Source organism: Xenopus tropicalis, chromosome 1 (assembly GCF_000004195.4).
Source record: "Xenopus tropicalis strain Nigerian chromosome 1, UCB_Xtro_10.0, whole genome shotgun sequence".
In the NCBI taxonomy this organism is placed as follows: domain Eukaryota; kingdom Metazoa; phylum Chordata; class Amphibia; order Anura; family Pipidae; genus Xenopus; species Xenopus tropicalis.
In genome coordinates this window covers 38,788,027-38,807,105 of record NC_030677.2, presented here as the reverse complement: position 1 = coordinate 38,807,105, position 19,079 = coordinate 38,788,027, and the positions used below count along the sequence as shown (strand labels likewise).

General features: G+C 40.4%; 1 protein-coding gene across 2 annotated transcripts in view; it reads left to right on the top strand.

The window, feature by feature from the left end:
• Window positions 1–18,542, top strand: part of tec (tec protein tyrosine kinase) — a 65,290-nt gene extending 46,748 nt beyond the window's left edge. Inside the window, exons 3-18 of one of the 2 annotated variants that reach the window (XM_031895401.1) lie at window positions 324–428; window positions 3,447–3,528; window positions 3,875–4,003; window positions 5,522–5,562; window positions 7,232–7,413; window positions 8,379–8,444; window positions 9,045–9,099; window positions 9,858–9,937; window positions 10,972–11,102; window positions 12,625–12,699; window positions 12,948–13,119; window positions 15,160–15,376; window positions 15,704–15,768; window positions 15,894–16,012; window positions 17,579–17,736; window positions 18,126–18,542. In XM_031895401.1, the coding sequence (XP_031751261.1) occupies window positions 324–428; window positions 3,447–3,528; window positions 3,875–4,003; window positions 5,522–5,562; window positions 7,232–7,413; window positions 8,379–8,444; window positions 9,045–9,099; window positions 9,858–9,937; window positions 10,972–11,102; window positions 12,625–12,699; window positions 12,948–13,119; window positions 15,160–15,376; window positions 15,704–15,768; window positions 15,894–16,012; window positions 17,579–17,736; window positions 18,126–18,197 (1,749 nt within the window). In that variant the 3' untranslated portion in view covers window positions 18,198–18,542. The remainder of the gene's footprint in view (window positions 1–323; window positions 429–3,446; window positions 3,529–3,874; window positions 4,004–5,521; window positions 5,563–7,231; window positions 7,414–8,378; window positions 8,445–9,044; window positions 9,100–9,857; window positions 9,938–10,971; window positions 11,103–12,624; window positions 12,700–12,947; window positions 13,120–15,159; window positions 15,377–15,703; window positions 15,769–15,893; window positions 16,013–17,578; window positions 17,737–18,125) is intronic. The other variant, XM_002933459.5, reaches the window with a different exon arrangement.
• Window positions 18,543–19,079: the final 537 nt, after the last annotated feature.

The following is a 19,079-nucleotide window of genomic DNA, read 5'->3' as shown; positions in this document are numbered from 1 at the left end:
TTTCGCCGGTGGGATGGTAACTGATGGCAACTTGGGGAGATTAGTCGCCCGCGAACAGGGAGATTTGTCACAGGCGACTAATCTCCCCGTGTGCCAGAGCCCTAACCGTTTTAACCTATTTTACTTCACAGGGGAATCTAATTAAATACCTTTCCTTTCTCACACAGTTTATGATAACATCCAAGGGGGTAGTGGTGTATGAGACAACCACACAAGCTCATTATGTTCTCTATAAAAGCAACATGGCCTGAGACAATAATGCTTATATGTGTGTAGCATAGATTTGCTTCTATTCACTAAATTTGATTATTTTTGCTTTGCAGAAAAAGAACAAGAAAGGATCTGTTGACATTACAAAAGTCAAGTGTGTAGAATTTGTAAAGAATGGATCTGAAAATATTCCGTGCCAATATAAATATGCTTTTCAGGTAAGAACTGTCTTGTTTTTAAACCTGAATTAAAGTAGCACCAAATGTTATGAAATAATGAATCTTCTGTGCCCTTTCCACATTATGCTTAAAAAATGTAATGCTGAGAACTGAGGTATTTTGTTTGAATACAACAGAATGGGTCTTTGACAGATACAGCAATGATGAGTGACATGAGGGGGGGGGGCACAGGCAATGTTGGGACCACCAACTTTATGAAAAAAAACTATGCAAATTAGGGAAAATACACATTTGTAATATTCTACTTATGTTATATAAATATATAGATAAATAAAAGCAATCTGCTTTGTTTGTATATTCTGCCCTCTGCTGATATTATTTTGTATTTATGTGTATGTACGATTAAATAGTTACTTATGTCTGCCTTTGCTACAGATATGAATGTTATATGTATAGTTAGTTTGAATTGGTTGCTGTTACTGGTTCCCTAGAATTCTTTATGGCTTCTCAACTCTGTAGCATAGCAAAAGGGATGGTAGCCCCTGCTTATCAGCTTGGCCAAGGTCCCCCCTTTCAGCAATGCTGCAGGCAGGTAGCCAGTAGGTGGGCAGCAGAACTAGCGGGGGGGGGGGGGCAGCAGAACTAGGGGGGGGGGCAGCAGAACTGGAGCCCACTGGGATTTTTCTGTTTTCCTGCTAGGACAGTCCAGCCCTTGCAGCCTGTCATTTACTTGAATGGATTTGTCTGTGAGTAACCGTGACTTACGTCCAGAAAAGGTTCCAATGTGCATTTCCTGTGGCAAAAAACAGTAACATGATCCAGAATAATCCCATTTGTTGAATGGGAAGAACTGCAGTTTGCCTGGCACCCACTACTAACTCACTGGTTTCCAAATACAAGTATAATCCTGATTTTTGTGAGTTACCCTGATTTACCCCATTCAGGTAGTCACCCGCTGTTGGTAATTGGTGCTCGAATTTCTGCTTATTGTTCTATTAAAAAATATAGATGTGCAGGGTATTTAGAGTGGGGAGTTTGATTTGGGGGTGTGGCATGGGCAGAGCAAGGTGTGACCGGGAACAGAATGGCTGTGGCCAAGATGCACCTAGACCTTTTTAGATGCGAGTTGGTGTTTCTAGTAGCAGCTGATAGGAACCAATGGCAATTCCAGTTTAACTAAATTGAAAGGTAAGTATCATGATGAAATCACTGTGTGCTCCATGGCATTTAATCAGATACAAGAAACCATGTACTTTATGTTCAGAAAATAACACTTTATTTTGTCAATGATATTGCCTATGTTTTTGTTTGTAGGTTCTATACCAATTGCAACCAATTAGATCTTTGCTTTAATTTTCCAACATGCATTAACCTGATCCACCGTAACTGCTGCTTGCCTGCTATGGGCAACTGACACAGGCAATAAAAAACCCCTGAAACCACAGTTTTCCAAAAAGACATCATATGAGTGTATCTCCGACACTCTTCTGTCTACTCAACTTCCTTCAGTCACTGTGCTTGAAGCATCACTGGAAGTTGCCTAACCCACAAGCTCTCTTACCCACCCACACAAGCCCTTGGTTTAGTGCATGTACATAACCAATTACTGACCTGTCTGCTCTTTGAAGAAATATGGGTGATGTGGGAGACATGTGTGTCATGAAAGACAAGGCTGACCAGCAGTAATGTCTTAAAGGAGAAGGAAAGGCTAATAAAGAGTTCATCTCAAGCTGCAGGCATACCTTCAGTTCTCTCAATAGTGCCCTTAAGTCTCCCCATACTTCAGAAGATCAGAAGCAACACAGGAAAAAAAAATGCTGAGCAGTGTAGAGTAGATTCCCATAATTCCCATCGCTCCTTCAAGACTTGGCGACTTGTTACTGCAGGCGGCGCATGTGCACAAAGCAGGAACGTCCGGTTGCCATGGCGACGCAGCGTCGGAACTCTGTGACAAGCAGGTGGGGAGAGGGTGGGGGGGGGCAGGTACGGCGAGCGGCGGAGGGTTTGTGGCAGGAGCGGGGAGCTTGGGGGGATTTGTGGAGCTTGGGGTGGTTTGTGGCAGGAGCGGGGAGTGGCAGAGACGTTGTGTCAGGAGCGGGGAGCAGAGGGGGGTGCTGGCTTGTGCTTTTCAGCCCATACAGACAGGCTGGACAAGATGGCGGCGCCGTTCACTGAAACAAGTATGTAGGTTCTAGTAAGTGTATCTCTGTAAATCTGTCATTAGGCAAGCCAGGAATATAGCGTTTTACACAGCAATAGTAGTACTGTTTAATAGTGTGCTTAATAGATTTTGACTTTCCTTCTCCTTTAAGGTGGCCATACATGGGCAGGTTTAAACTGCCAATTCGATTCCTTTAGACCGGTTCAGCAGCTTATCTGCCTGTGTATTTGGACCTCCGATGGGCCTCCCTATATCTGGCCAAAAAAAAAGCCAGGTGTTGATAGGGCAGATTGGATTTTCCTGATGACTGGGGTCCGCTTCGGCTCAATGATGCAGTCCTTGGTCCAATGGCTCCTATGCAGTAGTTGGCCCCTAGGGCCAAATGATCTAATTAGCCCGATATTACCCACCCAAAGTGGGCATACGAGAAAAAGATTTGTTGGTTTGGCAACCTTGCCAAACAAGCAAATCTTAGCATGTATGGTCATCTATAGTCACATGCTGAAGCCTCCAACTGGTGCTACAGTATGGGCTAAAGGTATGTCAGACACCATAGTAGAGTAGGAGGTATGAAAAACTCCTACTCTGTTTTTTTTGGGGGGGGAGGGGTCACCAATTTTTGTTTGTGTATGTGTGTGACCTCTATATCCTTTATGTGCAAAAGATTCAGATTAAAGATGGTTATAGTGTATTGTATGTGGGCCTGCCAGCTTATAAAGACTAAGCAGTCACAAAGTATAGGATTTGGTATACAGGAATGCCACCCAAGTCATTGCCACAAAAGCTACTTTACTTAGTGTCAGAGACTTGAAGAGTATTCATACAACCGCCAGCGTGTATAAATGTAAAGTTCATCTACACATTTGTATTACAGTCTCTTTTCTCCCTCTTTCCAGATTGTTTATGAATCAAACACACTTTATGTGTTTGCACCGACCGCAGAAAGTCGATTTAAATGGGTGAAATTAATTAAAGAGGGTAATGTATTGGTGTCATTCTCTGTATTTTCTTTCTGTTATACTCTCTCTCTCTCTCTCTCTCTCTCTCTATATATATATATATATACTATATAACTAAATAGGCTGATCCCCATCAACACTACATATTCTGTTACACACTCTCTGTTGTATGCATCCGTCTCTTTCCACTGAAATGAGGCCAATAACCCAAATTTCATATCCCATGCTTTCCATTTCAACAGCCATTACGACTGATTACTTTTTTAATCAGATAATTGCTTTTTTCACATTATATGTTTTTTATTCCCAACAATTACATATGTGAAGTGTTCAGCTGTAATATATTGACATGTTTCCACTTGCAGAAGTAAAGAACAACAGTTTCATCATGTCTAAATACCACCCGCAGTTTTGGGCAGACGGGGTTTATCAGTGTTGCAGGCAAACGGAAAAACTGGCACCGGGGTGTGAGGAGTACAACCTTTTTGGAGACAGTAAGTGTGCTTATATTTCATTGGGAAACAAATGGCACTGATATACTGGTTATTTATTATTATTATTATTACTGACACAACACTTCCAGTAAGTATATCCTGCTGTATATTCTAATGTTCTTCTTGGATTGGAGACAAAAATAAAATAGCAGCATATTCTGTCTTTATTAATAACTCCGTAAACACATCCATATGGTTTTATAATTCTGTCTTAAGCATTTTTGCATTATATAGATATTTTTTTACACCTCCTGTTCCTTCTTCCTCCTGTACCCATGCCTATAACAGGATGCTGTGTGTTTACATGCCCACTCCAGCCTGTCTGTCTGTCCTTTCCAGTAGATATCTTTTTTCAGTAAATACCTGTAGTCACCCACAGGGCATTTTTGTATAAATATTCATACATATTGTAAGTGAGAATAATTACCCCTTTCTCCAGTGTAAGCAAATTCTAGCTGGACCTCTTATCTTCATCACTGGGATCCTATTGCAATTCATTGCCCCATGGCAGCCCTTTAGTGTAAATTAACTGAAAAGCTATGTATTGGTTCCTGTAAAGCCAAAGTGAGTGAAAAATGTTAAAAGTCAATGTTTTCTTTTAAATGCATGGGTTATGGATCTGTTATAACTGATGAAAACACCTAGCTCCATTTACAAAGATACATTTTATAGGGTGTAATATACATATATAAAGGTCTTTTTAGACACAGGAAGGCAGTGTGCAAAGTACAAAAAACAGGCACAATCCACACACACTGCCTTCCATGCTCCTTCATTAGCCACTGGTCTCTGTGCTCCCTTTGCCACCCCCATGAATACAGCATCCTCTGCATTCAGTAAAACTGTATTCATGAGGGAGGAGGTATGTAGGTGTCTCCACTCCCATCTCCTACCCATCCACTTGCATGCCATTCAGATGTCTAGGTTAGGTAGTGGTGATGGAAGCAGGCTGCAATGAGGCCCTTTCCTTATTAACTGCCCTTGGGTATTTCTAAATTACTCTCATTACGTTGCTTTAGGTGTCTTGTATGTAATAGTTTAATATGATTCCCTTTTCTGGGAACTACTAAAGATCACACTACTGAACAGATGGCAAGTGGGAGAACTGTGTCAGAGGAAACAGATTTCCTCTCCTGTCACCGTGTCTCCTTTAAAAGAATGAAAAACAGTCAGCCTATAGCAGATATTGGTGGTGACAAGTTGGGATTTTAACCACAGCAGTTCTCCCTGAGAGGCCACAGGTACTATAGACCTTAAGCAATAAATGTGACTCAGATTTTGTTGATGTAAAACTTGACCTTCAACTTTTTTCTTTAAATAGAAATGTAATTGTTTAGCAAGATTTCCCCCAAACAACTGGCCACTTGCCCCACCCAGGCTTCTATCTTGGGTACAGTACATAGAATCAGATTGAGAGTCAGAGCCAACTTTAGAAGCAAATACTGCTTGACCCTAATGTGTTTATATGTAGCATTGTTTTAATTTTTCACCACTAACCATCAATTTTTTTTTGTCTAGTTACAAAGAAACCGCTACCTCCCACACCAGATGCTATTAGGGTAAGAATTATACAGGTTTCCAAAACCTGGATTGTTAAATTAAATCAAAATCAAAAACGAATTAATGAAACTGTGTGGGACGAGTAAGCACCAAATCTAAGACTGAGTTTGGGTTTTGTTCAAATTGTAGCCCTTATTGCAGGATTGGCATTCATTCAGGATTACTTCAAGTTTGGAGTTTCAGTTCAAGTTTCAGTTTGAATCAACAATAAAATTCACACGCCATTTTTATTTTTTAAAATTTAAACATGCAAATTAGAATTTGGGTACATTTTGGTATTCAGCCAAATTTTATTGGTAGGATTTGGTGCATCCCAAGTCTAGGGCCATATTTGTGTCTTATCTTAGCTTGTCTACGAGGCTGGTGTGCCTTGTGGGATGGATAGAGGAATGGAGACCGCACACACTAAAATTATACCTGGGGAGCTTACACCAATTAATATCTCCATTCTTCTATCCTATGTACTGTTTTGAATGTGGCCAATGTCTAGGGGATCAAGCACCACAACATCATATCCAAGGGGCTGTGCGGTTGTATACTTTGTGTGCCTTGCAGGATCCCTAAATTGCTCACACAGGAATCAATAAAGTTAGCTAATCCTATAATTTCTGTGCCATCATTGTATCTGTTGGTCTCAAGTGACTATATTGAACTTATCAAAATCTGTTTAGCAATGAACAAATTACTATTGATGTGGGCAGTGTCTATAGTCCGCCAGTGATGTAGATTTTGAGCCAGTTTGTGAAATTATCACAGAAGTTGACTTATATATGGCCTTTTTAGCTTAGGGTGTTCTAAAATAAAACAGGATAACACTTTATGTAACTTAAGTTATACATTCATATACAAATAAATAGGCCAAATCAGATTTGACCATATTACATTTAATTTAATTGGATGTGAGTCACACTATGGGGCTGATTTACTAAGACACGATTTCGAATCCGAATTGGAAAAATTCCGATTGGAAACGAACATTTTGCGACTTTTTCGGTAATTTTGCGATTTTTTCGTATTTTTGCGATTTTTTCGGCGTCTTTACGATTTTTGCGTAAAAACGCGAGTTTTTCGTAGCCATTACGAAAGTTGCGCAAAGTCGCGATTTTTTCGTAGCGTTAAAACTTGCGCGAAACGTCGCGCCTTTTAAGTTTTAACGCTACGAAAAAGGCGCGACTTTGCGCGCAAGTGTTAACGCTACGAAAAAATCGCGACTTTGCGCAACTTTCGTAATGGCTACGAAAAACTTGCGATTTTACGCAAAAATCTTAAAGACGCCGAAAAAATCGCAAAAAATACGAAAAAATCTCAAAATTACCGATCATTACGAAAAAAACGCAATCGGACGCATGCGGCCCGTTCGTGGGTTAGTAAATGTGCCCCTATATATATGTAATAGGTTGTGAGTGTCAATCACAAACGCACAATTGCAGTCAGTGGTGGGGCAGTTCTAATGAACTCTTATAGATAGTAGGGGAAGTGTTTGAAGTCAGACTTCATTATCTAGTCCAAATCTGTACTATGATGTAAATAGTCCTTAAAAGTGAAGTACTTTTTTAATATGGAATCAATTTTGATACTTTTTGATCCTAAAGTTAGCAATGAGTTACAAGGATCTGCATTAGCCCAACAAAAACATAGCATTGTTTTTTACATGTCTCTTGGCATTAGGCAAGACCCCCACCTCCACGTCCTCCAGACCCAGAACCTGAGGATAATGGAGAAGAAACTGTAATAGCAATGTTTGACTTCCATCCAGTCGAGCCACATGATCTCCGGCTAGTAACTGGTGAAGAATATTTTGTATTGGAAAAGAAGGATGCCCACTGGTGGAAAGCAAGGAATACATATGGGTAAGTAGGGTGGCATTTTGTGCAGTTTTAGCACAGTTACTATAAACTGGGTTAATAATGTAGTTATCTAAACTTTAATACATTATGGCCTGCAGTTTGTATTCTCTAGGATAGACAGAGGCACATTAGATTCTCTGGAACCATTGCTTTCTATAGTCACTTGGCATTTTATTAGTAAATGGTACAGGAACTCACAATTATGTGTAGCTGTTAAGGAGTGTCTAGTTATTTTAGTATGATAATGAACTCCATGTGTGTGCGATGATTGGTATAGGCCTAACAATACACCAATCCATGAATCTAATGTAAAACTGCTAAATGAAAATACTGTGCAGCCACTGAAGAAACTCCTAAAGTACTAACTATTGCTAAACCTGTGATCTAGCTATAATGCAGTGCTGGTGTAAGCTATAAGTTAGTGCTATTCTTATATTAACTTTTAGCTGCAGAAACCATTCAAATGTTTTACCATTGGTGATTCCCGCTGACAGTACTATTACAAAGGTATTTTTTGACATTTTGTCACCTACACTGGAGGAGATTTAGAGAAGGTGATGAAATGTACCTTGTGTCATTACCCTTAATGTGATTCAATGTGCTTCTCATTGTATGTGACTGTAGAGCTCATTTATTATTGCCCCAAATAAAGTGCAAGGTCATTAAGGGGAGCAAATTTGCACCTCATTGTGTTTATGCAGAAAGCACATGCTTTGGAGGCAATGGCTGGTCTCTACACCCCATAGCGTATTATATATACCCACAGGCAGGCCGTAATTCGAGGCTCTCCTGCACTTTGTGGACCCTGGCACTTCCTAGCATGAGCATCTGAATGCATAGTTGCCTATTGTAGGTAAATTCCTTTCTCAGCATCAGTGACTCTGCTACTCAATGTGAGGGACCATGATTCTCAGTGTAAACAGTGCACACGTATAACCAAAAGGCGTTTGTGTGTTTTCTCATTACAGACAACAAGGCTATATTCCAAGCAACTATGTAACAGAGAAAAAATTAGACAATCTATATCAGTATGAGTGAGTATGCTTTAATATAGAACATAACACTATGATAATATGCAATAATACCAGCAGTGTGGTTACATAATGTTATTACAAAAGAAAGTGAAGTAAAAGTGGATGAGAATAATGTTAATATATTGGCTATATTTTAGGAAAATTACACACTGGCAACTAAGAAAGCAAGTGTTATCTAAACCATGCAATTAATCTTTATTTTAATGCCATGGTACAAAGTGTAAGATCACTTAAATGTATAAAGCTGTAAAGTGATTTTATATGAATGTGTAGGTCGGTGTAAATTGCACTCTCAAAATAACTGGTGCCACTACCCTATTTATACCCCATTTTACACCACTTTTCAGAAAATCTTTCCCAACTGAATTTATCTTATTGACTTTAATGAGTTATGCCAAGTCTGAAGTGGTTAGTCTGGCATTGAAGAAAATACTGTATATAGCCACACCAATTAGCTTAGTGGGTTTCTTGGATGGATTCTTTCCATGATCAAGTTGCATGACATGAATTCATGTACAAGAGCATTGTGCTGGGCCCAGTGCTTGGCTCTTTGTACATCTTTGAAACCTGAAAGTAACCATGTCCATATGTCTTGCTCAGATGGTACAGCAGAAATATGAACCGAAGTAAAGCAGAGCAGCTACTTAAAAGTGAGGTATGTATTCTGGTATTACTTGGGTGGTAATGGCGGGGAAGTGGGAAAGCCCAGAAGAAGAAAGGAAGGAAAGGAGGAAAACATGATGAAGGGCCATTCAACAATGGGGTAGAATAGGCAGAAGTTGAAGGAAGAAAGAAAGAATACATCAGTCAACTAATGGATGATTAGATTTTTTTTAACCTTAATTGGGCAGTACCATGGTTGTACTGGTGATTGTATAGGCCCCAGATGTGCTATGCTTACCAGCCAGCCCCACAGGGTTAAATCACTACAGCAAGCAGCATCTATGGATGTCAACCTTAAAATGTAAATGATAGAGGGAGAGACCTATGCAGAATAGTGTTGGGAGAGGCCACCTACATCAATCAGTGGGCCCTCTGACCATAAGGCATACAGTATCAGCTCAGTGCTGCTGGGGAAAAGAATGGTATTAGCTGTGTAAAACTCCTTATAGCATGAAAACAAACAGAAGAGAAAACTCATGCAAAAATACTCAGCAGAGCAATTTTACGTTAATTTGTTTGCAGAATTTAGGTATAAAAATTTGCTTTTTATCATATTTCACCATTAAAGTGCCGCTGTCTCTGCAATAGCACAATAATTATTTGGAAAATCTGCAAGATGGGATGCTCTGCATATTCAGTTGCCTGTGTGCCAGTAATTAGCTGCCTGGTTAATGAACAGTACACAGATATACAGATGCAAATGCTTCAAATTGTGTGAATAATAACTAATCTCAGGTGTCTAACTTGTAGGATAAAGAAGGGGGCTTTATTGTAAGGAACTCAAGTCAAGCTGGACTATATACGGTGTCCCTTTATACAAAATACGGAGGGTAAGTTAGTCATTTTCTTTTAGAGAAAACAGTATTGTTCTCTATACATAATGCAGTATTTACTTATACATAAATTATTAGTTCATAAATAAATTGTAATAATACACTAAGGCAATAATATGTACTCACGCTTGCTAATTACTGTACTAAGTAAATTACTGACTGCTCTCAAGGAGAGGCTCATACTACTACAAAGAGACAGGCAGGAATGGTTTCACAATACAAAGACATAAGGCTCATTTACTGATAGGAAGCAAGGTGCAAAAACAACTAATAGGGAGCAAAGTGTTACAGGTTCAGTGTATCATGATTTAGCCCACAATGTTACTCACCTTTGGCAGTTGTGTCTGTTAGGCACAAATGTGGTTATTTTCACAAATTTGGTTTAGTTGTACAGGTATGGGACCTGTTATCCAGAATGCTCGGGACCTGGGGTTTTCTGGATAAGGAGTCTTACTGTAATTTGGATCTCTATACCTTAGGTCTACTAAAAAAATAATTTAAATAGTAAATAAACCCAATAGGAGTGTTTTGCCTCCAATAATGATTAATATATATCTTATTTTGGATCAAGTACAAGATACACTGCGCAGCATCTTTTATATCTATAGCATATATGGGCTTAACTATGAACATGATGGAAATCTGTCCCAGCACAGACATTCAAAGTCATTAACCATCAATAAGATTTCATTGGTTGAATGGGATAATAATAATAATTAAAGGCAAATATTGGTTTCTTAGTTTATTGCAGTGGGATAGATTATCTGTATTTACTGTTTTTGTATAGGTCTACATAAGCCTGATAAAGCAAAATTTACTTATTTCAGAAATTTCTAGAAGCTATTAGAATTCTTCTCAATGTATTATATTATATTGGGGACAGTTATAGAGAAGTCAAAAAATTGTGTTTGTCCCAATATTACATTTCTTTGTCTTTTCAAGCATAATCACCTAAATACCATTTCATGTATATATATACAGTATACTGTTACTCTTCTTCGGCTATAACTTTGTTATATGTTGGCTTACAGAGAAGGCTCCACGTGCATAAGACACTACCATATTAAAGAAACACAGTATCCAAAAAAGTACTACTTGGCAGAAAAACATGTCTTCAACACAATTCCAGAGATGATTGAGTACCATAAGCACAATGCAGCTGGTAAGCATGGCCAACTCTCTGTGGAAAAGGTATGGGTGGGAAAGGAAGAACTGTACCATTGTAAGCATCATTAGCAATAGTCCCAGGAATATTCTATCCAGATTTTACTTTATAAAAGTGACTTTTGATGCTCCCTTATCTTGCTAAAATGTCTGGAACAATGTTTGGATTGAGTGGTCACACCCTTATGGAAATATATATTGTTTATCAGTGCCAAATAACGGACCAGGACTGGGCTGCTACTATTTTCCCTTCTATCTCACTAACTTTATTTCTCTTAATCACTTTTCCTTACATATTATTATCTATCCTTCCATCCATTCCTTCTATTGGTCATCAATTTAGAATTTAGAAATAGGGAATGGCCATGGTGTAGGTATACAAGGCAAAGGATAGAGTGAGTAGGAGGGCTCTGACACTGTACCCTCTTTGTTTTGGTTGGCATTGCAGCTTTTACTAATGGAGCCCAAACTAGCAAAGGCTTGATTTGGGGACAGGGTGACTTCTGATTTTCTGTGCTTCTCTTTGTCATTCTATGCCATTTCTATAATGCAGTGCTGTCCAACTGGCGACCCCCCCTCTGTGTGGCCCCCCACCTGTCTGGCTGCTTTGATGGCTTACCTTTGTGTAAGCTTTAAATGGTATCAGTACTGAGATTAACTGGCCCCCTGCATGGTTGTCACCTCAGATTCAGGCTGTAATCCCTCTGTATTGTTTAAAAATTTAATCCCCTGTACTGTTCACACCTTCTAATCTCTGCATTGTTTACCCCCTGCAGTGTTCACACCTCAGGCTCAGAATGTAATCACCCATATTGTTCTCCTGTTCACACCTCAGACATTGTATGTACTGCCTGGCCTATGCAGCATAGGGCTAGCAGAGCATAGCACACACAAGCAGGGTAGGGCTGAGTATGGCACACACAGGCATCATAGGGCGGGCAGAGTATGGCACACACAGGCAGCATAGGGCAGGCAGAGTGCTGCCTTTGTGTGCCAAACTCTGCCTACCCTATGCTGCCTGTGGGAGGTGAACCTGGCAGGGGTTTGTTTTTGGGAGTTTGTTAGCAGTTGGAAATAGCGATGAAATGGTCCCTAAGGTGTGTAATTATGTGCTGGGGGTTGCTGTGCTATCCACAGGGGAGGAGGCATATGGATTTAAGGGTGTGTCTTAATATGACATAATATAATTCTTTCACATATGAATGATGGTGTAAGTGAGGACGAAGCATTTGGGTTTTTGCTGCACTACCACCATTGTGATAAAGTGGGTGTGGTTTAAAGGGGGAGTGGTCAAAACTGGCTTTCATTAGCGGCCCTCCACCATGTATGCGAGAGAAATTCCGTCCCTCAGCACCGCAGAAGTTGGACAGCACTGCTATAGTGGAAATGTAATTTATTGCAAGCAAAGCGTGGTGGTTAATTTGTGGCAATCCTAAATTGTAGCTCATAACCTCTATTCTAAAAGGTAATCCATGTAACCTTAGCCATGTTCATTAAACATACTGTCTCTATTCCTCAAGGTCTTGTCACCAGGCTACGTTACCCAGTATGTTCAAAAAACAAGTCTGCACCAACAACAGCAGGATTCAGCTATGGTATGGCAATCAGTAATAAATATATAAACGGTTCTAGAAAATTATACATTATTATGTATTATAATGGTCAACTGAAATTTCTATCAAACTGTCTTTAAAGTTGGAAATTTATTATTTTACTGATATCATTTTTTCTCAATATATTCAAATATTAAATTAAAAAATGAATATAAAGGTGCTAGGAACAGCACGCTGATCAGGTTTACATTGGTTTATTTTAAAGGCTTAAACACTTTCTTTCCATGCAGATAAATGGGAAATAAACCCTTCTGAGCTCACCTTCATGAAGGAACTAGGAAGCGGCTTGTTTGGTGTTGTACGTCTTGGAAAATGGCGGGCCCAGTACAAAGTGGCCATCAAAGCGATTCGAGAAGGTGCAATGTCTGAAGAGGATTTCATAGAGGAAGCAAAAGTGATGATGTGAGTGTTTAGCAAATACAAAAAAATTTAACGTTTCCCAAGAAATGCTTTAGCAATCAAACCACTGTCAGTCTAGTCTTCTGGAAGATTCTCATCTTGTTCACCTCTGTGAGAGAATTTCTCCTGCAGATTTATCTGAAAGTGTGTTGATGGAGGCATGGACTCCCCGCTACCATAAAGGTGTTTTTGAACTTTCCAGTGTAATTCAACAATATCATGAGATATGCAGGTTGCTTAGCACTTAGCAACTCTTCCAGCATACTTGTATATGAGTCAAGCACTATATTCAGAAGAATGTTCCACATATAAACCACTATTACTCATGCAGTATTATACTATGTATATACTACTATACACTTGGGGCTGGAATTAGATGTATTCCAATGCTTTAGACATGCTTGAGAGGGGTACAAAACTGTGTGTGGGGGGGGGGGGTGATTCCTACTGCTCCCTCCACACTGAGCCCTCTGGCAACGATTGGGGGGTCATAGACTGTGGGGCTGGGATGTTGGGAGGGAAAGTTGGCTTTTTATCTGTTGGCTCTGCTCTAGCAACACTACATCTAAATCTGCTGCATAAATGGTTAACTTGTAACTTTTAAAGTTATATTCTATTCATGAGCCATATTCCACAGCACGCAGAGTTACACACCATTCACATTAGTCCCTGCCCCAGTGGAGCTTACAATCTAAGGCCCCTATCACATTCACAACCAGTATGGTCAGTTTTATCAAGAGCTACTTAACCTTCCTCTATGTTTTGGGGCATGAGTGGAACCCAGAGTACCCAAAGGAAACCCACACAAGTATGGGAACAAAATACAAACCTCCTTAAAGACAGTGCCCAGGCTGGAAGGAAACCTGGGACCCCAGGGCTGCATGGCAGTAGTGCTAACCATTACTGCCCCTACTTCATTCTTTATGTGGCAGCTTCTGTAGAAACCGTAATGCCCTGGTTGTCGGAGGCATGCTTATTAGGAGTTTTGAGGAGGGCCCTTGTTATTTACAGTAAATATATAGAATTGCAGCACAGAAAAGCACTTTTCATTGTTGTGTGAAAGCTTGGCAGCTGCTGTGACACTGCTAGCAAAAACTTGCACAGAAACTGGTGTTGGGCTGGTAAATTTGTATGGAAACCAGTGGTGCTAGTAACAATGCAAAACATCAAAACATACATAACTTCTCACACAATTTTACCAGTTTCTAAAACTTGAATAGACTTGTTTAGGTTTCTCCCCATATACGTCACTAGACTTCTCCATGTCCATTGAAGTGTATGATAAGACCATTGAAGTGTATGATAAGTAAATAAGCACTTTTATAAACTCAGCAGCTCCACATATAGGAATTTCATTTTACATTTTTTTATGGAAATAAAAGAAATACATTTTAGGTTTTGTTGGTTAAACAGTTAAACAGTACACCCCCTTTTCAGCATTAGGCCAATGAATAGGGCTTGTGCCGAACATACTTTTTGCCTATTATTTTTGTTTTCTTTTACTAAACCGAGCAACATCTGAAATTGAGAGTAATGTCACATTCTACTTCCTGTTCACAAGAACACAGTAAAAACAAACCAGCAAAACACATTTAATCTGCTGCTTATCGGAAAGCATAACAGGCTGCAGTTGAGGAAAGGGAGGGATTTATTTATATAAAGGGCTTCTCAGTTGTCTGCTAATGTGTTTGACTGTGCTTGTAGAAATCAGGAAATAAAATGTGTCTGACAGAAGTCCGCTAGGGATAACTGTGCACAGACGGAATGTGCTGTGGGTCTTCAATACCAAGGGGGCCACCTGGTCAAATAAAATGATCTTGGTAAAGGTACTAGATTTCCAATTGACCATAGAGTTTGTGTTCCTGGGTTTAGGGTTTCCACCAACTCTTTAATACCAGCCACATATTGAATCCATATCCTGCAAGGCTAGTAAGCAATCCATTTAGATGCATGGCTGCACATAAAATCTGTTGCGGTCCTTAAATTGGAGTTCTTTCTTCCATTCCTATTGCTATTATACTGATTGGAGAGTTTTTCTTGCAGGAAACTGACTCACCTTAAACTAGTGCAGCTGTATGGTGTTTGCACACAGCAGCGGCCAATTTACATAGTGACGGAATTCATGGAACACGGCTGCCTGCTTAATTACTTGCGCCAAAGGCACGGGCAGTTCAGTCCAGATATTCTGCTCAGTATGTGCCAAGATGTATGTGAAGCCATGAGCTACCTGGAGCAGAATAATTTCATTCATCGAGATTTGGTAAGGATATTATATGTAATATATTTCAGATTGGCATTTTATGATTGGGTGATGATGGGGGTGACAGACTTATTGTATACTTATGTCTGAGGAACCCTAAATGAAATTGTTCTGTAAACACTAGCAGTATAGAAAGAAAGTAGAGAAGCACTGACCCGTACGATGTTGCTTGGGAGTATGTACATATAGATGTATGTATACACAGCTAGTTGAGGGGCTTATTATGACATTAGGAAATAACAGGATCTCCTTAGCCTTTATCACTGATCCCACTGCCTTTTTTGCTGGTCAGATGCAGAACCTTAAAACACAACATTTCTTTTACAGGCTGCAAGGAACTGCTTAGTAAATGACGCTGGGGTAGTAAAAGTATCTGATTTTGGAATGACAAGGTACGGCTGTACTAACGTATGTTCGATCTGTTTGTGTGATGAGATGTGGGCAATATATGAAGCATGTGCTTCTATTCACTAACCTGTCAGATCGCATTGAGTTTTACACTTTTCTGCATTCCTAGGTATGTCCTTGATGACCAGTACACAAGCTCCTGCGGGGCAAAATTTCCAGTAAAATGGTCACCTCCAGAGGTCTTTAACTACAGCAGATTCAGCAGTAAATCAGATGTATGGTCATTTGGTAAGACAAGCTTTATTTCTTACACTTGGAACAGTGATTACGCAATTTTGTTCTTGTAACACAGAATCCTGTATAGTCTAGGGGTATCTGACCTAAAGCCAGGCTGTAGCATTATGGCACGGAGATTAGGCTCCTGGATTTGATTCCAACCAGGGTATGGGGTTCTTCTGCTCTATTTTGCTTCCAAAGTCCACGAACTCACCTCTTGGCTTGAGGTTAATGAGTAAACCAGAGGTTCACAAACCCCTCTGTGTGGCCCCCCACCTATCTGGCTGCTTTGATGGCTTACCTTTGTGTAAGCTTTAAATGGTATCAGTACTGTGATTAACTGCCCCCCCCTGCATGCTCTCACCTCAGATTCAGGCTGTAATCAGGCTGTATTGTTTAAATATGTAATCCCCTGTACTGTTCACACCTTTTAATCTCTGCATTGTTCACCCTCTGCAGTGTTCACACCTCAGGCTCAGGCTGTAATCACCCCCATTGTTCCCCTGTTCACACCTCAGGAGCAGTAGAAACCCACAAATAAACGCTACACACTACAAAAAGAACATATACTGAGGTGGTACTGCAATTAAAAAGTTTTTAAATATATAGTTATTGTGCAGACTGTAGCAGTGCCAGCATTGTGTCACTGTAGGCTGCCTGTGTGTGCCATACACACAGGCAGCATACGGCAAGCAGAGTATGGCACACACAGGCAGGGTAGGGAAGGCAGAGTATGGCACACACAGGTAGAGTAGGGCAGGCAGAGTATGGCACACACAGGCCATGTTTGGCACAAACCAGCCAAGAATGGCACACACAGTAAAAGTATGGCACACGCAGGCAGGGTAGGGAAGGCAGAGTATGGCGCACACAGCCAGGGTAGGGAAGGCAGAGTATGGCACACACAGGCAGGATAGGGCAGGCAGAGTATGGCACACACAGGCCAAGTATGGCACAAACCAGCCAAGAATGGCACACACAGTGAAAGTATGGCACGCAGGCAGGGTAGGGCAGGCAGAGTATGGCACACAGGCAGGGTAGGGCAGGCAGAGTATGGCAGGTTTTTGCTGTCCTACAACCATTAATATGGGTATGGTCATGTGATAACATGGGTGTGGTTTCAAGTGGGTGCGGTTTCAAAAAGGGGAGTGGTCAAAACTGGCTTCCATTATCGGCCCTCCACCACGTAGGTCGGAAAAATTCCGGCCCTCGGTACAACAGAAGTTGGACAGCACTGCTGTAGAGGATAGAGGTATCAATCCAATGGCTATTTAAAGGGATTAGTTGCAATAATATAACAGGGCTGTCATTATGATCATGTACCTATGACTTGGGGGGCTGTACTAAATGTTGTACCAAAACAAGGGCTTGAACTCTGGAAGCATTACTTTCTGTAAAATACTATGTAATGTAATGTTACATGATGGCTGCTCTAATAGATACCTGTGCATGGGTGTATGTGGGCATTAGTAGCGTTGAGGGGGGGGTGTAAAGGGGACTGGTTCTAAAACTCTCTTTAAAATAACCATGATTACAAACTTTCAGAAGGTTGAATACGGTTGCATTCAATTTTTTTAGGTGTGTTAATGTGGGAAGTGTTCACTGAGGGCAAAATGCCATTTGAGTCATATTCAAATGTGGAAGTGGTAGAGATGGTGACAAGAGGAGAACGCCTGTATCGACCAAAGCTGGCCACCAAAATCATATACAGTGTGATGGTGGCCTGCTGGCACGAGGTATGGCTTGCTGCTTATTCACTTGCAAAATGTATCCTAAAGGAAAATGCTGTGTGTTTATGGTTAAGCAGATGGCTGCCCAACCTCTCTGTAAAGGGAAAGTGGCATTTCTGCAATGGGGATCACCTGATTGTAATACGATTGTTACTGTATGACAGTAAGTTTAGGAATGGAGTCAGATTGGGGCAATAAGGTTGAGTGGGTAAAAATGTGGGGTTTTAAGTTTAATATGCGGGTGGGATTTAGGTCTACCCTATTTGAGCTGAACAGGACACTAGACAGATCAAAGCTAATTGCTGATTGGTTTCCATGGATAATATGTTTTCAAGAAAACATTACGGTCATTAATTGTAATACATATATATATATGTGTGTTTTTTTAATTTTAGAAGCCTGAAGGACGACCAAAATTCTTTGATCTGATGAAACAAATAGGATTAATATTAGAAGGAGAAATATGAACAGAACATTTCAGACATTCTAATGACAACGGAAACAAGTATTTCCAAACAGAACGTCTAGCCCACTGAGAGTAGTACATGGTGTTGGCACACTAAGAACAAACCAGTGGTGGTTCAAAGAGGCTGAATGACCATGGATCTGTATTGGGAGGAGAAACCTTAGCACTGTTACTTGTAAGGGTTAAAAGTCATTCTGAACATATTTTCAGCTCGCTGAAAGAAATCTTTTAAATCCAAGTGGCAAAAAAAACTGCCAAGCTGTTAAAATCTAATGAACCAAGTATATTTAATATGTAAATTGTATATATTTAATATATTTATACAAAATAAAAATTGTCACTACTGTGATGCCTTCTTACTGCGCCCTAATGAACACAAGACCTCCATATATAAATGGCTACTCTCAGTCTCAGTTGCAGTGGGGGGGGGGGATGTGATTCTGGGAGACCAGCTAGTAATAAGTTACAGTCGTCTGTCCTGGAGACTATGAGGACCTGGATGTTGTGGGTTTCTGGTTTAAGCAGATGGCTGCAGTAGAGGGGCAGAGGAAAGTATGTATTTTTGCAATGTTCCTGAAAAAATCAGGATGTTTTGGTCAGGGATCTGGCATGGGCTGAGTAAGTGAGAGATGGGTCTAAATGACCCAGGTTGGGACTGGGATTCAAAATTGTCCCTGGCATTTAAAGTACACAGAGGCCCAAACAGCCCCCCAGTAGTCCACTAAATAGTGACTGTCTATGGCATCTTACAGCAGCTCCTCTGGCATGTGCCAGAATCCACAGATTGCCAGTCCGGACCTGAAACTACTTCTTAACACTTTCCTTGGGAGAAGGGCTGACACCTTTTATAGGTGGATATCCCAGATGGGTGAATTAGGTATAG